This window comes from Neoarius graeffei, chromosome 25 (genome assembly GCF_027579695.1).
Source record: "Neoarius graeffei isolate fNeoGra1 chromosome 25, fNeoGra1.pri, whole genome shotgun sequence".
NCBI lineage: Eukaryota > Metazoa > Chordata > Actinopteri > Siluriformes > Ariidae > Neoarius > Neoarius graeffei.
Genome location: NC_083593.1, coordinates 40,191,071 through 40,215,545, shown reverse-complemented (window position 1 = coordinate 40,215,545; position 24,475 = coordinate 40,191,071). Strand labels below are relative to the sequence as shown.

General features: G+C 41.8%; 1 protein-coding gene across 8 annotated transcripts in view; it reads right to left on the bottom strand.

Moving 5' to 3' along the window:
* tpm2 (tropomyosin 2 (beta)) overlaps positions 1-24,475 on the bottom strand; it is a 44,221-nt gene that overhangs the window by 13,265 nt on the left and 6,481 nt on the right. For 2 of the 8 annotated variants that reach the window (XM_060908675.1, XM_060908674.1), the window contains exons 3-6: positions 6,536-6,669; positions 6,160-6,277; positions 3,545-3,615; positions 1,377-1,452 (exon numbers count right to left, since the gene is read on the bottom strand). In XM_060908675.1, coding sequence (XP_060764658.1) covers positions 1,377-1,452; positions 3,545-3,615; positions 6,160-6,277; positions 6,536-6,669 — 399 coding nt within the window. Of the gene's footprint in view, positions 1-314; positions 391-1,376; positions 1,453-3,544; positions 3,616-6,159; positions 6,278-6,535; positions 6,670-10,908; positions 11,266-24,475 lie in introns of those variants that run through there. The other 6 variants (XM_060908673.1, XM_060908672.1, XM_060908680.1 and 3 more) reach the window with 5 other exon arrangements.

Genomic DNA, 24,475 nt, shown 5'->3' with positions numbered 1-24,475 from the left:
AAGTTTCAGAGACTAATACAATAGTGTGGCACAATCAAGGAAGAATTCTTAAGAATAAAGATGATCTTGTGCTTTATTAGCTATCGATAACTTGAGCAGAGAAGAGAGAGTCTATTACTACTACACAAACTTTTCTTTACAAGTCCTATTATGTTGTAAACAAGCCGTTTGGTTTCATACTGTCCCACTTAGTGCTCCAGTAATCGTCTCTATAGTTACCCAAACACCCGTAAGCTTAGGCTCAGCTCTGTAATTGGGAGATACTGTTGGCTTTTCACAGTAACACAGCCACCAGCTGTTGCTGCTTCGCCTACCTTCTCTGCCTGGGCCTCCAACGACTTCAAGTTGTTGGTGACATTTTTCAACTCTTCCTCAAGGTCACCAGATTTGCTGTGCCACAGCAGGAGAGGTGGAGAAAAAAGTAAAGGGGGAAGAAAGAAGAGAAAAAGGAAAAGAGAAAGAAACAGCATTTTAAGATGGAAAAAAGCAAAAGTCTAGGCTAAGGAGACCCCAAACTGAAGGTGTTTCTGATAATACTAGACACTGCAGACATGGCTAGGAATAAAAACTTACCTGCGTGACATAAGTGCTTAGCTAATAGATATGCATTAGGAAAAAGACTTGTATTTTTATACAAATATGCACACATAAAATAGACTTGCAAATCAGAATAAAGATAATTAAAATTATTCTATCCACATTCACTGGAGAGGAGTTGCATGTTCCGATTGGCTACTCTACTACTAGGCAATCGGCTCATATACTGCGAGTAGAGAAAAACAAAATGGCAGAGCGTGTTGAAGCAACCAAGGATGAAATAAAACCCTACTTGAAAACAAAACCTCAAAATTATATACATATAAAGAGAGAGAATAAATATATGAGGGTAAGAACGCATCTTTAATTTTTCACAAATTGCTACCGTCATTTCGCCGGTTTGTTTACATTCTAAATGGAAGTGATTTTGTTGGACGTTTTGTATAAAAGTCATTTATTGAATTTGCAAAAATAAATAAAAACTCTCAAAACACTGAACGTGGATATAAAAACAGTTATTCCACTTAATCTCGTCGCACAAGGCTTATATATGATGACTATCAGCTCACGTATGACTTGATTTTGTGGAATAACTTAAATGTAATCTTGCAATTTTTCAATATTGCTATGGAGTAGAAGTCTCTTTCCTAAGTCTTTAGTAGGGGCCACCTTTGCCAGGCAGAAGAGATGGTTCACCTACAAGCTGAGAAACAGACAAGCTGAAGCACAGGGCTGGTGTTACGCAAAGCACAATGAAGGTTAGTGAGTTCCAGCAAGAAAGGAGGACAGAAAAAGCCAGCATTAATATCAGGGCGCTTGAGCAACAGTCACTGCTGTACCTCTTCCTCCCCGCACATCATGGACTTCAAATTCTGATCCATGAGTCTAAGCTCCTCCTCCAGCTGTCTGATTCGACTGGGTTAGTCCAACATGAGCAGGGAATGGGGGAGAGGGAGGACATGGTGTGTCCCAGGGTGGGGTGCATTGGAGCATGCATTTAGGAAACAAAGGGAGAAAGAGAGGACCAAGATCCTCGCTGTGGTTAGTGAACCCCAGAGCTGTCCTCATGTTTTTCTACATACAGAATGAGGTAGCTGAAAGACCACAGGCAGCTGGTAAACAAAGACTTCTAATAGTTATACCAAGTTGATCCAACAGACTAATCTCAAGCCCACCTTTTTTCTTCTACCATCCAATTACTACTGAACCAAAAAAAAAAAAAAAAACTGCCATGTTGAATGTCATTACTTTAGTAGTCAAGCTATCAGAACTTTAGCAAGCTCGACAGCAGTAGTCTGTGTGGAGGATCTGCAGGCATTTCTGTATATGGCTTAAAAAAAAAAAAAAAAAAAAAAGTGTTGACCTGGGGAAAACCCTTCACGTGGCATAATTGACATTTTCTACTGTATATGGTTCTGAAAACTGAAACGTGTTGTTCTGAACCATGTTTCTCCTTTGCATGCATTTCAAAACACGAGTAAAAACTTTAAAATATGGAAAGTAAGAAAATCATCCTTAAAACATTCCATTCTGACTGCAGAGCAGACCATTGCAGATAATTTGAGTCAGTGTCTGATTACAAACTGAATTGATTAGGCAGAAGTCTGTTGTTTCACTACAGCACATGGCTATCCCACAACTTGATCAATGTGCGACATTCACCGTGTGAGGAAGGTCACAATCAGTTTGCAAAATTACTATTCTCCTTTGTGACTTAAACCATTTTATACTTGAAATGTTCCTAATTTTCAAAACTGTATTATTCCCTGTGGTAGTGGGCTTAACAGAATGACTCCATTTTCCAGCTTGACCTAGATTGTCACTGTAAACATACTACGTGGGTGTGGCTTGGGATCAGACAACTGTATCTTGGGGCAAATTCTCAGAAATGATCTAGCGTCATAAATGGATCATTCACAACTTGAAATATGATCTTGTACATGGCCTGTTGATTTGGAAAGTCTTTCAGACACCCCAAACATGCAGCATATTGCATCATAGTCCATGCAAAAATATAACCACAACAGTGAATACACTCAACAAATATTGTTCTCATCTACGATACATATTTAGTATGGACAAATATGTAACATTCAAACAATAAATAAAATGTCAACAGTATGAATGGAGATACACATTTTCATATTCTATCCACATTCACTGGATATGAGCAATCGTGTGCTCTGATTGGCTACTCTACTAGACTATCAGCTCATATACCACGAGTAGAGAACAACTAATATAAATTTTTCCCCCCCAAGAATTATTATAGCATTTCACAATTTGCAAATCATTTCGCTTGTTTACATTAAGCAGAAACTATCGGATGTCTCATCTCATTATCTCTAACCGCTTTATCCTTCTACAGGGTCGCAGGCAAGATGGAGCCTATCCCAGCTGACTACAGGCAAAAGGCAGGGTACACCCTGGACAAGTCGCCAGGTCATCACAGGGCTGACAGAGACAGACAACCATTCACACTCACATTCACACCTACGGTCAATTTAGAGTCACCAGTTAACCTAACCTGCATGTCTTTGGACTGTGGGGGAAACCGGAGCACCCGGAGGAAACCCACGCGGACACGGGGAGAACATGCAAACTCCCCACAGAAAGGCCCTCGCCGGCCCCGGGGCTCGAACCCAGGACCTTCTTGCTGTGAGGCGACAGCGCTAACCACTACACCACCGTGCCGCCACTATCAGATGTTTTGTATAAAATTTATCAAATTTGGAAAAAAATAAAAAGGCTCAGTTCTTCAAAATCCAGCAAATGTGGATAGAATAAAAATAAATAAGTTATTCCACTCAATCAATGGCTTATAGCCAACTCTGTGCTGCGCGCCTCATCAACCATCAGCTCATGTACAACTAGATTTCGTGGAATAACTTGTACGTCATGCATAGTATCATGTAATATAAGAAAAAAACAAGGCAAAAAACCCCATCATTTACGTGAAGCAGCTAAGCTCCATACATGCACTACGTTAACTGTAAATAATACTCACGCCTCAGCCACCTCAGCACGCTCCTCAGAACGCTCAAGGTCACCCTCAAGGATGACCAGCTTACGGGCCACCTGTAGGTAAACAGCAAACAAGCAGTTAATAATACAGGAATACAGTGACCAGTTCAAGTACTGCTTCAGGGTTAATACACAGTGTCTCAGCAGACTTGCTGGGGTGGGATAGGAACTGTAGACAAGCAATATAGTGAGGACAATAAAGTGACAGCACCATATCTAAGGGTTCTCAAATCTATAGACAAACTGCACTACACATTTACGGTAACTTCACTACAGACAAACTTCAGGATACTAGCAATTGAACAGCAAGTATGTATGTAAAAATTGCTCTACAAGCAGTAAATCTGAAGGTTTGTATTCCAAAGGTTAATGCAGTGTTGACTCTAGTGAGCCAAGTCACATGTGAATCTGCTCTTGAAATTGTTAACATGGACACTGAGGTTGGTGAAGTGATCGATACTAAATGCTGCTGCTATTTACATTAAATGCAGCATTGATTGACATTAAGACAATCTACTGATCAGTTTTGTATTAAAAATCAAGACCTAACCAATCTTAACCCCTTGCTACATTTAAGCACAATATGCTACTCATACAGAAGGACCGCTTAATAAGCATTTTAATTATTAGTTAAATTCTAGAAGTGTTCGAGAGGCCCACCAACACTTCCTTCTGTCTCTCTCATTTCAAGCTTCGCTCCACAGCAAAGCCAGTTCATTAGCACCAAGACAACAAGAACAGCAAGAAGACACAGAAGCAGTCACACTAAACAGTACCACTTGTGCCAACAGGCTGAACTGCTCAGACATGGGGAATGTCTTAAAAGATGTGAAGGGAACCCCTGGTGGGAAGTCAATTGATTCCACAGTGAGGGGAAAAGCTAACAGCTAAATTACAAGGTCTTGAGAAGCCAAAATGGAAATGTAGAATCGCTGTTGGGCTATATGTATTGCAGACCATTAATGGGGTGGGGTCCTCACCATTATATATTTAAAAAAATTTTAGCCTCAACAAGAGCCAGAGGAACCTCAGACAACCTGAGAGATGACGAATATGGTCAAAGCGAGGAGTTACAGCAACTGCATTATCATTATAATGGACAATAATTATGCTCATTATTGCTGGCCATTTGGTGAACCAATTTAATTGGCTGCAACAAAATTACTGAAAAACACTGATTAGTTCATTTGATTCACGATCAAGTATAATTAAAGTTCAATAATTTTAATTCAAGCCAAAATCAATGAAAATATGATGCAAAAAATAAATCCATAGACATTTATAAGCATTCTTTTTCAGTTTTCCCTGTTTGTGCTTCTTTCTTAATCTGTGCTTGTTCATGGATAACCAGTCAGCAACAAATTGTGCTGCTCACCCCATTCCCAAGTCCAATTGATTCCTGTTGGTACCAATCTTGCACAATCATTTACACTGGGCTGGTTAATGAACGAAAAAAAAGACCTGCTCCAGTTTACTGGAGTCAAAAGATCCAGTACAGTGCACTGGGAAAAAGGATATTAGATCCTTCACACAACAATTATGCAGAGGTTTCATAAAAGTAAGGAAATAAATCTAGAATAAAGGAAATTAAATATACAAAATAAAATGTATACATACACAAGACCTCATAAGCCTATGGATTTCAGTACAAATGTATATCACTTGATTACCAAGTGACAATAACATCAGGAAAAAAAGAACTTGAGAAGCATCAAGGGCTGAAAGAAACACTAGAAAAGATGTGGAAGATGAAGACAGTGATCCCCGTGGTGATAGGAGCCTTTGGTGCAGTGACCCCATAGTGGGAGAGTGGCTCCAACAGAACCCAGGAACAACATCAGAGATCCCTATCCAGAAAAGCACAGTCCTAAGAACAGTTAAGATACTGCACAGGACCCTCAAATTCCCAGGCCTCTGTAGAGGACCCAAGCTTTTGGGGGGGGAAGAGACCACACGACACCTCACCTGAAGGAGGGGCAAATGGGGAATTTAAAAAAAACACCCACCCCAAGCTTTTTTTTTTAAATTCCATCCACATTCACTGGATAGGAGCAATCATGCACTCTGTCTACTCGACTACTAGGCTATCAGCTCATATACTGTGAGTAGAGAAAAACAAAATGGCAGAGCACATTGCTGAACCAACCAAGGACAGGGAGAGGAACCCCCCCCAAAAAACCCTCGAAAACAACAAAATATGGAATAAAAGGTATTTGATGGCAAGAATGTCTCATTTTTCAAGAATTATTATAGGTTTTTTTTTTTACAAATTGCTACTGTCATTTCGGCTGGTTTACATTCTAAACATAAATGTCAGACTTTTGGATAAAGTTTATCAAACTTGCAAAAAAAAGTTCCATTTTTCAAAATCCAGTGAATGTGGATGAAACACCACAGTTATTCCACTCAATCTAATCATACATGGCTTATAACCAACTCTGCGCTCCATGCCTCATCAGCTATCAGCTCATGTATGGCTCGATTTCATGGAATAACCCAAATATTGTTCATCAAACTGTCTCAGATTCAAAAATAAACATCCTGTATACAACACAAACTGACTTCTCAGCAATAGAATTTTAAACCCAAGTTACATACCTCTTCATATTTGCGGTCAGACTCCTCAGCAATGTGTTTGGCCTCCTTCAGCTGCATCTCCTGAAGCTCCATCTTCTCCTCATCTTTTGTTGCTCTGTTCTCGATAACCTTCATTCCTCTGTGGACCAAAGAAGTAAAAAAAAAAATAAAAAAAATAAAAAAAATTACAATACGTTTGTTAGTCCACCACTTCCCAACCCACTCCTCAACAACCGAGTTGTGCTGCCTTCCATTACAGGTGAAACTATTATCTGGGTTGGAAATCTTTTATTTATGTTATAGAAGACCAAAGAGAACATCCAGAAAAAGCAGCCAGACACTCACAGACTTCTCTAACTTTTAATGAGCACACTTGCTAGTTCCAAATAAAAATCACCTCTCGCTCTCATCTGCAGCTTTTTCCGCTTCCTCGAGTTTCTGCAATGCAGTGGCCAGTCTCTCCTGGGCCCTGTCCAACTCTTCCTCAACCAGCTGGATACGTCTGTTCAGGGAGGCCACCTCAGCCTCTGCCTGTGAGGACAACACAGGTATGATCAAATACACTTAGCAAAACAGAACACAAGCAATTCTGGGGTTTTTTGAACATATTCTCTCCATTTCTATAAGCCTTTGCACTGGCTCTCATAAGAGCGGTCTAGATAGAATCTATTCATATCACTGCTTTCTTAAAACTTACACTCTGAACACAGTAACCCTTGGGATATTATTAAAGCAAATCAATATCATTACGCAGACATATATACCCTGGGAACCAGCAGTTCTAGGGCTATATGTGTAGACTTCCTCTCATGGGATGTTAAGAAAGCATCCAGAAGATTATCTTTTCAGATAAGAAAATCACACTAAAGTTCATTTACCCACCGAAATGTAAACCAACCACCAGCTCACCACCCTGCCATTTCTATAAAGCAAATTTACAGCATAGGTGGGGGAAAAAGAGAAGGAAAAAAAAAAAAAGCAGGTTCTATGAAAAGGAATGGAAAAGCTACAAACTATAAGGATGGCATTGCATTGTCAGTACTGAGTGTACATGTTTTAAAAATGATGTGCATTTGAATAAATTAATAAATACTCAGGTGCAAGGCTTTAAATACTGAAATTATGATTTGGGTATTATGTTGCAATAAATTGCATGCAAGCTATGCAACACCAACCTTCATGGTGATGAATAATGAAGATAGAAATAGACAATTACTTGATTGCACCCCCCCCCAAAAAAAAAAAAAAAAAACCTGCTCATTAACAGTAATTAGAATGGAAATAATTTTCACCACAGTTTTGACTGAATATCTTAATTAACACCAAAATATTCTTCCATCTCATAAAAAGTCATTCCTTTAAAAAAAAAAAATTTGCTTTTGCAACAATTAGTCAACTTTGAGGTAGTAATAGCAACTCCACTATGTTGGGACCATTAAACAATCCCACTGTTACATGTTCTATAACCGAACACCCCAAGTGTTTTGTTTACTCAAGGGTCTTGCCAACAATTAACACCCCCCCCCCCCCCCCATTTTTAGTGTTAATAAGTTATGAATTTGTATAAAACATAGCTCTGCTGCTTATTTTATATTCTCATGAGCAACAACCTTGGAACAAGGTTGTCGTGATGATTGATATTTAATAACTTAATTATATATTCCTTTTTTCAAAGGAAATCATACATGCATCAATAACTAAAGAAAATTAGCTGAAAATCAGAATAATTGTATTTAGTATAAATATACAGGGGATTACACAAAATTGCGTAAGCTGATTGAGAAATTCAAACTATTTCTCGATAAACACCTCAAGCAACTTGGCAAAATGGCAGCCAATCACTGTCACTGCAAGTGAGGAAAAATGACAAATTATGAAAGAAAATTCTGTTCCTAAAAAAAAAAAAAAAAAAAAGCACAAAAGACGCTATGAGATTTGGTGTAAAACTATTCAAAAGGTAAGGTGGAATTGGGATTTATTTTATCAATTTCAAAACAAAAGTATCTTGAGACTTGGCATAGATAAGTGACAAGTCTATGCAGATTACATTTGCATACTGCTTTTGAAGTTTGAAATAAAGTAATTTACTTTTTAAAATAAATCACGTATTATACTAAAACAATTATCCACCTCAAACGCAGTGAATAACTGTTCAATGATCAGCTGAAATGCACATTTCATTCACAATTATCCAAATATCTGTTCAATAGCCCTTATAAGTATTTAATCATGTGTCCTCGGAAAGCCGAAGCTAGTTCATAAAGTCTGTAATACCTGGGTTAAGGCCAGTGTCTCAATTGCAAGCCACTTAAAAAAGAAATCCTCTTTTCCCATGACTGTAAATAGAAAAGTATTGTTTGTTCTTCAAAAGGAAAGCCTACTGTATATCCCAGCCCCAATTGTTCAACTATTCATCTGCCAGCGTGCTCATTGATGTCTAATTTTAGTCTACAAATACAGAATAGGTGGAAAGTTACATAATTTTGCCTCTCTTGATTAAACACAAGATTTATTTTCATATTTAACCAATGAGTTAGTAATATTTAATTAAATAAATAAATAAATAAATAAATAAATCCCAGTCACCTCATACAAACACTTCTCCTATGCAAATATGATGGTGTGCATTACTACACTTCTAGGTTAAAAGGTGTTTACACCAATGTATACTCCACATTGCTCCAAGTGTGGAGAGATGAAGCTGCAGGTCCAGGAGGAGATGGTGATGACGGAGATGATTAGACTTTGGCTTTCGCATTCCACCATTCCATGTTTCCCACAGAGCCAGAAGGAGCACAAAAGAGCCAGTGTTCTTCTCTCACTCCCCAACAGACGACAGCTATAATCAGACCCCCGTTCTGTCAAATCCTCATGGTCTGAACCAACTCCAGTGTGTTTCAGCAGGGCAGCTGTGGAATGCCACAAATGGCATCTCAAATATTCCTTGTGGCTCAAATTAATAATTCATAATTGACGCAACTCTTTGCAATTTAACTGCTGAAGGGTGACTGATTAGGAAAAAAAAAAAAAAAAACCTCCTCCAAGAGCCCTTAAAAACCCAAAGTGAGAGCAGCTTTGTTTGGTGAAGTGTCTGCATGCCTTGGCTCCTTTTTCACATCACCACACTTAAACTACAGCCAATAATCACGCTTAACTCATGATGTGATCTGAGGGAAAAAGTTTCAAGCCTCCAATTATTCCTTTATGCTCTTTAATGCATTAGTAGTGATTCATTTATTTTTAAAACGAGATTTCAAAAATTGAGCACATAAGGTTAAAGTTAGTTTTCCCAGTTATAGTTTATAGTTCAGTTAGAGTTTTCATGGCTCTGGGCTCCGTCTGTGTGAAATCTCTCTACAGTAAAGTCAAGCACTAAGTATCTGATATACGAGAAGCCTGGACATTCCCAAGGTCTTTTTAGCTCACATGCAACAAAGAGCACAGGAAATGATTAACCTTGTGCTCTCTGGGACCGAGGCCAGGTTGAGTCAAACCAATGGAGATTAGGACTGGGAGGAGACAGGAAGTGGGAGCAGGTTGACTAACCAGTCAGGCTGAGTTAACCTGCTAAAGTCTCTACTAGGTTTAGGCTGTAAAACAAAGGCACAACTTGGATGCATCGATGTAAGCAAAATGTGCCGGAAACCACAAACTACAGTCCGTATCAACATGGATAATAAATGCAATGAAGGGGAGTATCAAAATCATTGGCATGGCACACACAAGCATACACCTTTAAGTCTGTATCTTTCACTTCAAAAATGTATTTGGTGTACAGTTAAAGCTTGACTCAAATTATGATTCAAGTACATACTTTAAACACTTAAAATACAATATTTTCACATGCGAGATTAAAAAAAAAAAAAAAAAAAGGTATAGTGACATGTAAGGCATAGTTTATTTAGTACCTCAGTGTGTGTCCAGATGAATGAATACATTTTAAAATTAAAGGAATGGCATCAAGTTCATACAGCTAGCCTATGCTTTTAAAAAAACATCAAATATAGAAGCTATATGAACATTTTTTGATTAAGATCATTAACTTAGTCATGTACTGAGGTTTTTAAGTTGGTCACCAGCAACTTCATGAACCAAAACACTTGAATTTTTATTGCTTGTTTGCTTTCTAACAGAGCTTTCGTCAAAACTAAGTGAGAAGACCTTGAAATGAGTGTTTTAGTATGCTGACTGAGAACCAAAGTGTCCTTCTACCTCACTCGATCAGCAGTTCTTTGTATCCGAGGGACGAGAGCTATTAAACCTGGAATCAAATGTGGGGATCTGCAAACAGTTGGCTAAATGGCCTGGTTATAAAAAAAAAGATGATTTTTAATATTTGATTGTTTTCCAACAAGCTGATTAGATATATTTATATTTTACTGTTTTAGTATTTTTGTCAAACTAACTTGAGTGTATAATAAAGTTTGATTTTAGCCACATTTTTATTGGGTTATAACTCACTAGTTTCGAACCCGTGTTGTTCAGGGATGGTCAGTTTGTCTCATTTCCTTCAGTTTGGTTTGGTTATGAATGACGGTGAGTCCTGTTGCCTAAAGGCCAGAAACAGCCTGAGGCCGAGTTTCTATAGTAACGCTGTAACTGTATCTGCTCCCTACAGGCGTCAACCAACATGCCCAGTCAAGATACTACAAAATAACCACAAAATGCGCAACAGGTTGTTTTTCAGAGCGTCGAAAAGAAAAAGAAAAAAAAACTCATCTCAAATATCAGTCTCTCTTTTTCATAACTAAGGTATGTCTGAAGTCTTACCCTCTCCCTGGCATGTCTCTCTGAGTCCACCTCTCTCTGAAGAGCCTCAGCTCGGTCCTCAGCATCATCCGCCTGCTGCTGCAGAGTCTGGATTTTCCTTTTCACAGCCTCGATGGATGACATTCCGGCCACTCAAGTCCAGCACTAACCGCAGGGTTGTTTGTTTGTCTGTCGTTCACTTTCACTATTTATCTACAGCTCGGACACTTTGTACTACACACAGAGAAACCTTTGGACCACCTCCAGACCCTGCACCCACTAAACCTACTCAGCTAAAAGCTTCTTCTTCATATGAGAGAGAGAGAGCTATAAAAACATCCACTTTGTTTCAGGGCTCGCGCTCTGCTGAAGAAGAAATGTGCTTTTGTAGAAAAGTTACACACTCAACTACGTCACCGAGGCTCCGCCCCTCTCTTATCTAACATGACGCCATCAGAGCGCTCGCGCTTTAAAGAACAGCCTCCTCCTCCTTTTTTTTTTTGTGGGCGGGGTTGAAGTAACGGTTCGTGTTACTAGTTAGCAATGCTAATGCTATCATTCAGGTTGGCCACTATAACCACTATTCTAACTTATTTTCATGAGCACTTTCTACATTCAAAAATATGAACATACCTGAACTTTGCTGTCATGTCAGAAACTCATAGCTACAAATTTTCTTATCATGAGCTTTCATCTTTCTGCTAAAATTATATTTCTGTCTGTTTTTGTTGGTTGGTTGGTTGGCTTGTCGTTCACTTTCACTATTTATCTACAGCTCAGACACTTTGTATAGAGACAGAGAAACCTTTGGACCACCTCCAGACCCTGCAACCACTAAACCTACTCAGCTAAAAGCTTCTTCTTCATATGAAAGAGAGAGAGAGAGAGCTATAAAAACATCCACTTTGTTTCAGGGCTCGCGCTCTGCTGAAGAAGAAATGTGCTTTTGTAGAAAAGTTACACACTCAACTACGTCACCGAGGCTCCGCCCTTCTCTTATCTAACATGACGCCATCAGAGCGCTCGCGCTTTAAAGAACAGTCCACCGTACTTCCATAATGAAATATGTTCTTCTCTGAATTGAGACGAGCTGATCCGTACCTCTCCGAGCTTTGTGCGACCTCCCAGTCAGTCAGACGCGCTGTCACTCCTGTTAGCAATGTAGCTAGGCTCAGCATGGCCAATGGTATTTTTTGGGGCTGTAGTTAGATGCAACCAAACTCTTCCGCGTTTTTCCTGTTTACATAGGTTTATATGACCAGTGACATGAAACAAGTTCAGTTACACAAATTGAAACGTGGCGATTTTCTATGCTATGGAAAGTCCGTACTATAATGACAGGTGTACTAACACCTTCTGCACGCTTCGACGGCGCATTGATACCTTCACTCCTCTTCGGGCACGGCCAGGCGGGCGAATGCCCTGGTCCGTCCGCCCTGTCTAAAAAAATGGTACAACTCGAGCCCCATGGTAAAATTGGGATTTTGTCATTTTTCCGCATGAGGCCCATGGTAAAACCACACTTCCAGGAGGGGCTGCCGTCTGCCTCCCAAGCCGGCCGAGAGCGCTCCTCGTCGGGCACGGCCAGGCGGGCGAATGCCCTGGTCCGTCCGCTCTGTCTAAAAAAAAATAGTACAACTCCGAGTGAAGGTATCAATGCGCTGTCGAAGCGCGCAGAAGGTGTTAGTACGCCTGTCATTATAGTGCGGACTTTCCATAGCATAGAAAATCGCCACGTTTCAATTTGTGTAACTGAACTTTGTTTCATGTCACTGGTCATATAAACCTATGTAAACAGGAAAAACGTGGAAGAGTTTGGTCGCATCTAACTACAGCCCCAAAAAATACCATTGGCCATGCTGAGCCTAGCTACATTGCTAACAGGAGTAACAGCACGTCTGACTGACTGGGAGGTCGCACAAAGCTCGGAGAGGTACGGATCAGCTCGTCTCAATTCAGATAAGAACATATTTCATTATGGAAGTACGGTGGACTGTTCCTTTAAAGAACAGCCTCCTCCTCCTTTTTTTGTGGGCGGGGTTGAAGTAACGGTTTGTGTTACTAGTTAACAATGCTAATGCTATCATTCAGGTTGGCCACTATAACCACGATTTTAACTTTATGCTCCATGAGAGTTATTTTCATGAGCACCTTCTACATTCAAAAATATGAACATACCTGAACTTTGCTGTCATGTCAGAAACTTATCTCATCTCATTATCTCTAGCCGCTTTATCCTTCTACAGGGTTGCAGGCAAGCTGGAGCCTATCCCAGCTGACTATGGGCGAAAGGCGGGGTACACCCTGGACAAGTCGCCAGGTCATCACAGGGCTGACACATAGACACAGACAACCATTCACACTCACATTCACACCTACGGTCAATTTAGAGTCACCAGTTAACCTAACCTGCATGTCTTTGGACTGTGGGGGAAACCGGAGCACCCGGAGGAAACCCACGCGGACACGGGGAGAACATGCAAACTCCGCACAGAAAGGCCCTCGCCGGCCCCGGGGCTCGAACCCAGGACCTTCTTGCTGTGAGGCGACAGCGCTAACCACTACACCACCGTGCTGCCCTGTCAGAAACTCATAGCTACAAATTTTCTTATCATGAGCTTTCATCTTTCTGCTAAAATTATATTTCTGTCTGGGTTTTTTAAAGAAATATGGCTATTATAAAAGTTTAAAGGAGTTGAAATGTTAAGGACACTTACAGTAATGCTTTTATGGCAGTTGAAATGCTAACTTTAGGACTGCAGTTCAGCGGCACGGTGGTGTAGTGGTTAGCGCTGTCGCCTCACAGCAAGAAGGTCCTGGGTTCGAGCCCCATGGCTGGCGAGGGCCTTTCTGTGCGGAGTTTGCATGTTCTCCCCGTGTCCGCATGGGTTTCCTCCGGGTGCTCCGGTTTCCCCCACAGTCCAAAGACATGCAGGTTAGGTTAACTGGTGACTCTAAATTGACCGTAGGTGTGAATGTGAGTGTGAATGGTTGCCTGTGTCTATGTCTAGCTAGAGATAATGAGATGAGAATGAGGACTGCAGTTGTCATGAACAGTTTTGCACTCAAGTTTCCATCAATGAAGAGTTATAACATCAACAACACTGACTTCATGTTAAAACTGTTAATGTTATAGTCATGTTGTCTGTTGTTGCCCAGATGAGGATGGATTCCCTTATGAGTCTGGTTCCTCTTGAGGTTTCTTCCTCATGTCGTCTGAGGGAGTTTTTCCTCGCCACTGTCACCACAGGCTTGATCATTGGGGATAGATTAGGGGTAAAATTAGCTCATGTTTTAAGTCATTCAAATTCTGTAAAGCTGCTTTGCGACAATGTTTATTGTTAAGAGCTATACAAATAAATTTCACTTGACTTGACTATGAGTTGGCCAAATGTAATTTTGTTTTTGATATTGGTTTTGGGGGGCGGCACGGTGGTGTAGTGGTTAGCGCTGTCTCCTCACAGCAAGAAGGTCTGGGTTCAAGCCCCGTGGCCGGCGAGGGCCCTTCTGTGCGGAGTTTGAATGTTCTCCCCGTGTCTGTGTGGGTTTCCTCCGGGTGCTCCGGTTTCCCCCACAGTCCAAAGACATGCAGGTTAGGTTAACTGGTGACTCTAAATTGAGCGTAGGTGTGAATGTGAGTGTGAATGGTTGTCTGTGTCTATGTGTCAGCCCTGTGATGACCTGGCGACTTGTCCAGGGTGTACCCCGCCTTTCGCCCGTAGTCAGCTGGGATAGACTCCAGCTTGCCTGCGACCCTGTAGAACAGGATAAAGCGGCTAGAGATAATGAGATGAGATATTGGTTTGGGGTGGCACGGTGGTGTAGTGGTTAGCACTGTCGCCTCACAGCAAGAAGGTTCTGGGTTTGAGCCCAGTGGCCGGCGAGGGCCTTTCTGTGTGGAGTTTGCATGTTCTCCCCATGTCCGTGTGGGTTTCCTCCGGGTGCTCTGGTTTCCTCCACAGTCCAAAAAACATGCAGGTTAGGCTAATTGGTGGCTCCAAAGTGAGTGTGAATGGTTGTCTATGTGTTATCCCTGTGATGACTTGTCCAGGGTGTACCCTGCCTATGAGTTGGCCAAATTTAATTTTGTTTTTAATATTGGTTTGGGGTGGCATTGTGGTGTAGTGGTTAGCACTGTCGCCTCACAGCAAAAAGGTTCTGGGTTTGAGCCCAGCGGCTGATGAGGGCCTTTCTGTGTGGATTTTGCATGTTCTCCCCGTGTCCACGTGGGTTTCCTCCGGGTGCTCCGGTTTCCCCCACAGTCCAAAGACATGCAGATTAGGCTAATTGGTGACTCTAAATTGACCGTAGGTGTGAATGTGAGTGTGAATGGTTGTCTGTGTCTAGGTGTTAGCCCTGTGATGACTTGGCGACTTGTCCAGGGTGTACCCCGCCTCTCGTCCATAGTCAGCTGGGATAGGCTCCAGCTTGCCCGCGACCCTGTAGGACAGGATAAGCGTCTACAGATGATGGATGGATATTGGTTTGTTTGTGAAGCACCTTGGTGGATTTTAGGGGAGAGCGGGGAGACTTGTGATAGGAGAGACTGGGGAAAGTTTGTATTCCCATAAATTAATTTCAACTAATCAGGTTTTAGATTACATCATAAGTTAGATTTTGCCCCGAGAGTAACCTACTTCATTTGAATCTAGACACTGCAGTAAAGTTTGTGCAGTTAAATATTTTTATCAACCAAAACTTGTATTTTCTATTTTGCCTCTGCCTCCATTTTATGATGTAATGTATGCTGTGAATTTGGGATTTGTTAGGAATTAAAGTATGTAGCCTAGAGTTACTATATATAGTATTATTTATTAAACTTAAATTCTGGAGAAAAAACATTTAAGGATTTTTTTTTCCAAAATGGCCAGATGAGGAGAATTGGGACAATTCATGTTACAGTTTTTTTTCTTGTGGTTTACAAATATACAATTGTTTATTTATTTATTTTGTTAAAAAATATGGTGCGTGTCCCTGCATGAGGATTAACCTTATTTTATTCCTTCTTGAGAATAGAACTGTTTTGTTGAGTCAGGTTTTGGGTAAACTGACATTTTTCTATCGCTATACCAGCATTATGTGTTCATACAGTTCATATGTTACATGTTTTGATAATAAATAAAAATTAAGAATAATAATAAAAAGAAAAAACACGCAGAAGAACAATAGTGATGCTGTGCTTTGCACTGCATCACTAATTAAACATGTAGGATTAAGCTAGGTATTTTATTTTTGTTCCATGTCTCCGCGCTATGTCCCAAGTCTCCCAACATAATGTCTCATGTCTCTTCTCAATGTTTCATGTCTTCCTGCAAAAATAATGACAGAAAAAGTGAACTCTGAAGGCCAGTAAATGTGACAAGTTGAGAAACTAATGTTGTGGTAAGCGGGGAGAGTAAAATACTCTCTAATGGCCCTTTTCCACTACCCTTTTTCAGCTCACTTCAGCTCGCTTCAGCCCGACACGGCTCGCGTTTCGACTACCAAAGAACAGCACGACTCAGCTCGCTTCAGCCCTGCTTAGCCCCTAAAACTCGCACGGTTTTGGAGTGGGGCTGAAGCGAGCCAAAGCGAGCCGAGTGAGGCTGGGGGCGTGAGCAGACACTCCCCTGTGCACTGATTGGTGAGGAGGAGTGTCCTCACACTCCCACACACGCCCCGCGAGCACGCTGGGATCTGTAAACACCGTAAACCCGGAAGAAGAAGAATTACGAATTACGAGAATTTCTGAAGCCTTATGCGCCTCGCCTCATCTATACGCTCTTGCCAGTATCTGTTGGCGTTGTCGGTGACAACAAGCCACAGCACCAAGACCAGCAACACTAACGACTCCATGTTTATTGTTTACTATCCGGGTCGTGAGACTACCGCTTAAAAGCTCACTGATGTCACTGTTTGCGCTGCTTAACGACATCACGTGACGTCCACCCACTTTCGCTAACTCCACCCAATGTGTCCACCCACTTCCAGCCAGCACGGTTCAGCGCGGTTGTAGTCGAAATGCAACTCCAACAGCCCCGCTCAGCTCGACTCAGCCCAACTCAGCACGGCACGGCTCAGCCCGACTCAGCCGCGTTTGTAGTGGAAAAGCGGCATAATGCAATATGAATGTGATGTGACCTGCAAAGACTTTCACACAGTCTACAAAATCTGAAAACTTGTCCCAAGTCACCCTGCTCTCCCCTATCTCTTTTTATATCACAGTGCTGTCATGATTTGTCAGAATGTGTTGATTAGTTAAAAGCAATAATCACGGGACATTGTGGCTCAGGTGGATAAGGTGCCATACCATAAATCCGGGGACCCGGGTTTGATTCTGACCTGAGGTCATTTCCTGATCCGTCCCTGTCTCTCTCCTGCTCATTTCCTGTCTCTACACTATCCTATCCAATAAAGGTGGAAAAAGCCCCCAAAAAATCTTTAAAAGCAATAATCACATGTGAAGGAGTGCTGTTGTACTGAATATCCGCACAGCTGTCAAGATGATCACAGCTGTGCTGATGTTCAGTGCAACAGCACGACTGCAAGTGTGATATTGCTTTTGTACATCAGTTCTATAAACAAGTACTTAATACTGAATGACATTTCAGACACTATATGGCCAAATGTTCAGTTTATTTTTGCTTTGCTAGCAGAAATAGTTCAGTAATATTCCTGAAAAGTATTGATTGCCATGTCTGATGATGATGTCATTAACACGACCGTAATATAACCGTTTCGAACTAGGAAGTGTAAATTTATGCAGTGAATGCAGACCAGATGAGTGACACACACAGCAAAACGTCCCAGTGCTGCTATAGTAAAGATCAGCATTCTTGGAATGTCACTCGAACAATCAAATAAGTGGACTGAAATTAACTGTTGAAAAAGTTTCAATAACAGGATGACTTCAGGATGGTCGCACCAACCCAGCATGGGTTATTTTCCTATAACTGCATGCCTCTTTATGTTTTATTCCTCTTATCCTGACGCAAACTGCCACATATTACAATCTTTAATTCATTACTGAATGAAACGTCACACTTTTTAACCATTCACAGTTACTTTTTAATGTTATTTAATGTCCACAAGACAAGTTGGGGGCGGCACGGTGGTGTAGTGGTTAGCGCTGTCGCCTCACAGCAAGAAGGTCCGGGTTCGAGCCCCGTGGCCGGCGAGGGCCTTTCTGTGCGGAGTTTGCATGTTCTCCCCGTGTCCGCGTGGGTTTCCTCCGGGTGCTCCGGTTTCCCCCACAGTCCAAAGACATGCAGGTTAGGTTAACTGGTGACTCTAAATTGACTGTAGGTGTGAATGTGAGTGTGAATGGTTGTCTGTGTCTATGTGTCAGCCCTGTGATGACCTGGTGACTTGTCCAGGGTGTACCCCGCCTTTCGCCCGTAGTCAGCTGGGATAGGCTCCAGCTTGCCTGCAACCCTGTAGAACAGGATAAAGCAGCTAGAGATAATGAGATAAGATGAGATGAGAAGACAAGTTGGTTCCTGTTATCACTTATGTTATAGAATTAGTTAATAAGACAAAGCAATGCAGATTGTCATGTTACTGAGAAACCAGAAAGTGCAAAGCTCTCAGTCTGGAGACTTTAATGTGTTGTAAAATTTACTGACCGTCCTTAAAGTAACTCGTTTTGCAGACACTTTGAGACACATTGTTACTGGAAAATAATCAAATTTAGGGTGGTAACAGTAACTCGAATTCCATAGCACCCTGTAATTATTGATTATTTTCCTACAGCAGCCCACCCCCAAGTGTTTTATTCCTTCGATGAATATAGGAAGAATGATATGTTCCTCAAGAAGTCAAAGAGTACAAGAGCTGCTGAATGAGCTTTACTGAGTGAAGTTAGACAGGTTGTAGTCCATTTTGTACATGATGATTTCACTTAAACAGTTCACAGTGATTCAGTGAGCAGGGCTATGAACTGATTCACACTTGCTCTTTCACACTGCTGTCTGGAAAGACACACTAGTTTTGAAGTGGTGAGCCAACGCTGGAGAGCATTACTTCAGTACACTATAAACAAACGACTGCATTCTTTTAATTCTTTTCCTTCTTTGGTCATATAATAACAGTACAAATGCTCAGGGTGGATATCAATCATTCTCACCTACACAGGAAAAATTGTTTTACCATATACTACTAGTGTTTCCTCCCCTCCTCCTCTATTTGTCACTGTTATTCATGGACGTAACAGTGAGCTTTACCCTGCCTTTCAAGTTGTAATAAACCTGTGTATTTTTGTACTAATAAATGTAGAGTATTGTGCTGTCCAAAATAATGGCCCAGGGAAGTATTTAGACTCATCTCATCTCATTATCTCTAGCCGCTTTATCCTGTTCTACAGGGTCGCAGGCAAGCTGGAGCCTATCCCAGCTGACTACGGGCGAAAGGCGGGGTACACCCTGGACAAGTCGCCAGGTCATCACAGGGCTGACACATAGACACAGACAACCATTCACACTCACATTCACACCTACGGTCAATTTAGAGCCACCAGTTAACCTAACCTGCATGTCTTTGGACTGTGGGGGAAACCGGAGCACCCGGAGGAAACCCACACGGACACGGGGACAGCATGCAAACTCCGCACAGAAAGGCCCTCGCCGGCCCTGGGGCTCGAACCCGGACCTTCTTGCTGTGAGGCGACAGCGCTAACCACTACACCACCGTCCCGCCCAGTATTTAGACTTTTCTGTGTAAAATAAAGTCACTTTAATTCCATACCAGGCTAAATGTCATCCATAGACATATACAACCCCGATTCCAAAAAAGTTGGGACAAAGTACAAATTGTAAATAAAAACGGAATGCAATAATTTACAAATCTCAAAAACTGATATTATATTCACAGTAGAACATAGACAACATATCAAATGTCGAAAGTGAGACATTTTGAAATTTCATGCCAAATATTGGCTTATTTGAAATTTCATGCCAGCAACACATCTCAAAAAAGTTGGGACAGGGGCAAGAAGAGGCTGGAAAAGTTAAAGGTACAAAAAAGGAAGAGCTGGAGGACCAAATTGCAATTCATTAGGTCAATTGGCAATAAGTCATTAACATGACTTGGTATAAAAAGAGCATCTTGGAGTGGCAGCGGCTCTCAGAAGTAAAGATGGGAAGAGGATCACCAATCCCCCTAATTCTGCGCCAACAAATAGTGGAGCAATATCAGAAAGGAGTTCGACAGTGTAAAATTGCAAAGAGTTTGAACATATCATCATCTACAGTGCATAATATCATCAAAAGATTCAGAGAATCTGGAAGAATCTCTGTGCATAAGGGTCAAGGCCGGAAAACCATACTGGGTGCCCGTGATCTTCGGGCCCTTAGACGGCACTGCATCACATACAGGCATACTTCTGTATTGGATATCACAAAATGGGCTCAGGAATATTTCCAGAGAACATTATCTGTGAACACAATTCACCGTGCCATCCGCCGTTGCCAGCTAAAACTCTATAGTTCAAAGAAGAAGCCGTATCTAAACATGATCCAGAAGCGCAGACGTCTTCTCTGCGCCAAGGCTCATTTAAAATGGACTGTGGCAAAGTGGAAAACTCTTCTGTGGTCAGACGAATCAAAATTTGAAGTTCTTTATGGAAATCAGGGACGCTGTGTCATTCGGACTAAAGAGGAGAAGGACGACCCAAGTTGTTATCAGCGCTCAGTTCAAAAGCCTGCATCTCTGATAGTATGGGGTTACATTAGTGCATGTGGCATGGGCAGCTTACACATCTGGAAAGACACCGTCAATGCTGAAAGGTATATCCAGGTTCTAGAGCAACATATGCTCCCATCCAGATGACGTCTCTTTCAGGGAAGACCTTGCATTTTCCAACATGACAATGCCAAACCACATACTGCATCAATTACAGCATCATGGCTGCGTAGAAGAAGGGTCCGGGTACTGAACTGGCCAGCCTGCAGTCCAGATCTTTCACCCATAGAAAACATTTAGCGCATCATAAAACGGAAGATATGACAAAAAAGACCTAAGACAGTTGAGCAACTAGAATCCTACATTAGACAAGAATGGGTTAACACTCCTATCCCTAAACTTGAGCAACTTGTCTCCTCAGTCCCCAGACGTTTACAGACTGTTGTAAAGAGAAAAGGGGATGTCTCCCAGTGGTAAACATGGCCTTGTCCCAACTTTTTTGAGATGTGGTGTTGTCATGAAATTTAAAATCACCTAATTTTTCTCTTTAAATGATACATTTTCTCAGTTTAAACATTTGATATGTCATCTATGTTCTATTCTGAATAAAATATGGAATTTTGAAACTTCCACATCATTGCATTCCGTTTTTATTTACAATTTGTACTTTGTCCCAACTTTTTTGGAATCGGGGTTGTCGTACAGGATTAACAAGTAAAAGTTCATTTGATCATCTAGCAAATTACAAAAGAGTTTAACATATAAACTTGGCACTCATGCTCATAAGTAAAACCTATTTCAGACAATCTGCTCTATGCAAATTATTTAACATTGATTCGCACTATTACTTCTGAATTTATTATTAACAGCATCAGTAATAAGAACAGAATTAAATTCTTTCTTTATGATACATTTGGCATGACAGTAGGATTAGATCCACGTGTTGTATTTTTATTTTAAAAAGAGATAAAATGCCATGTTTGGACAGTTTAATGAGAGATATTACTTTGTGACATTACTTGTGCAATACTACCTGTGCAATATCACCTGTGTAATATCTCATCTCATCTCATTATCTCTAGCTGCTTTATCCTTCTACAGGGTCGCAGGCAAGCTAGAGCCCATCCCAGCTGACTACGGGCGAAAGGCGGGGTACACCCTGGACAAGTCGCCAGGTCATCACAGGGCCCTGTGTAATATCTCATCTCATCTCATCTCATTATCTCTAGCCGCTTTATCCTTCTACAGGGTCGCAGGCAAGCTGGAGCCTATCCCAGCTGACTACGGGCGAAAGGCGGGGTACACCCTGGACAAGTCGCCAGGTCATCACAGGGCTGACACATAGACACAGACAACCATTCACACTCACATTCACACCTACAGTCAATTTAGAGTCACCAATTAGCCTAACCTGCATGCCTTTGGACTGTGGGGGAAACCAGAGCACCTGGAGGAAACCCACGCAGATATGGGGAGAACATGCAAACTCCACACAGAAAGGCCCCCGTTGGCCACTGGGCTCGAACCCGAACCTTCTTGCTGTGAGGCAACAGTGCTAACCATTACACCACCGTGCCGCCCGCAAACCTGTTAATTTATGCAAATTTGTTAATTCTTATCTTTAAATTTGTAGTTTATTTCTTTTTATATATACCTTTTTTGTATAGTTAGTACTTTTTGCACTACTCCTTCACTGCCTTATCTTTTTTATTCTTTCTATATTTTGCTGCGGGCGGCACGGTGGTGTAGTGGTTAGCGCTGTCGCCTCACAGCAAGAAGGTCCTGGGTTCGAGCCCCGGGGCCGGCGAGGGCCTTTCTGTGTGGAGTTTGCATGTTCTCCCCGTGTCCGTGTGGGTTTCCTCCGGGTGCTCCGGTTTCCCCCACAGTCCAAAGACATGCAGGTTAGGTTAACTGGTGACTCTAAATTGACCGTAGGTGTGAGTGTGAATGGTTGTCTGTGTCTATGTGTCAGCCCTGTGATGACCTGGCGACTTGTCCAGGGTGTACCCCGCCTTTCGCCCGTAGTCAGCTGGGATAGGCTCCAGCTCGCCTGCGACCCTGTAGAAGGATAAAGCGGCTAGAGATAATGAGATGAGATGAGATATTTTGCTGCTTTAACAATGTAAATTTCCCTTTGTGGGATAATAAAAGGCAATCTTATCTTATTTCACAAACTCCCAGTTTGCTATGAGGCTTTTCATTATCCATCCATCCATTATTCATAACCACTTATCCTGTGCAGAGTCGTGGGCAAACTGGAGTCTATCCCAGCTGACTATGGGAGAGAGGCAGGGTACATCCTGGACAAGTCACCAGATCATCTCAGGGCTGACACATACGGTAGAGACAACCATTCACACTCACGGTAAATTTAGAGCCACCAGTTAACTTACCCTGCATGTCTTTGAACTGTGTGGGGGGGAACCCACACAGACACGGGGAGAACATGTAAACTCCACACAGAAAGGCCCCCGTTGGCCACTGGGCTTGAACCCAGAACCTTCTTGCTGTGAGGTGACAGTGCTAACCACTACACCACCGTACCGCCCCGACTTTTCATTATAATGTTTAATAAGGGCCCGTTTACACGAGGACGCTGTCGGGTAAAAACGACTAGATATTTTATCGGAAGTGCCTTTCGTCTACACGGGGATGGCGTTTCCGAGGCTGAAAAACAGAAAAAATTGAAAACGCCTTCCAGAGTGGATAAGTTAAAAACAGCCCCCGTTGCATATCCGTCTAAACTACCCAATACGCGAAACTCTGCTCGGATCTGCTCACGTCGGGTACGCGTTTACGTCATACATATGTCATACTGTACATGCCAGCCCGGGAAGTAAGAAAGTAAGTAAAAAAGTAAGAGCATGTCTGATTACATCGATCCAACGGACCTTCAAGCTGCTCTGGCAGCTTTAATAAACGTCCAGGAGTCCTTCGAACATCTATACCGAATCTGCACATATACCGTTAATGAACAGAGGCGGGTATAGTATGCTCTTACTTTTTTACTTACTTCCTTACTTACCATAGCCAGAGTAGTCAAAGTTTTCGCGGCGCAGATGTGCAGATCAGACAAGACGGAAGACGTCGCGCATGCGTGCAGACATAGCGGAGGTCTTTCACAGCACCACCTAGCTGCCTGGCATGCACATCCAATTGAATTCCACACATTTATGCGTCACCGTATAGACGCAGATTTCCTCCTTGAAAACGGTCGTGTAGACGCGGAAAAAAGTGAGAACGAAAACGGACTTTTGCGTTTTTGTTTCAGACCGTCCCCGTGTAAAGTGGGCCTAAATGTTTTTCTTCTCTTTGTTTTTCCTACAGTTATAATGGCACCACCAGTTGTCCGTTTATGGGGTGAAAAAGAGGTGGTTGTTCAAATATATTGCTCGATAAGCGCTGATGTGACAGGTGTATATCATCGGTTGGGTTTAACAGGAGGAAACTGTTCGCCTGAAAAGAATGTTACTAAAGGGATCAGGCAGAGGCAGTGAGGAAGAGAGAAATTGGGCGAGAAATGTAAAGGAAAGGGTGTTATCAGGGAACATGAGCAGGAAAGGGAGGTGATGCTGACAGACACTGCTTACATTGTGGCATTAGGTCAACACATTTTGAGCTAATAAAAATATACCAGGCAAATGATGTAACGTCTAAATGCACGAAATCCATTGCAGACTATTGTGTTCTGTAAATGTGCCCTGTGCTTTTGATGAAGCATAATATATTTTAACAGCTGGCTCTGATCATTAGAACACTAAAAAGTGTAAAAGATGTTGCAAAAGTGAGCACAGGCCACGTATCTAGCCCAGTATCCCCTTCCCATTATTATTATCATCACAACTGTCACCATAAACAACCTGGATGACAAGAGAACCTGATGATAGTTATGTACTGATAGATGTACTAAAATCAGCCAAGATATGTTGTG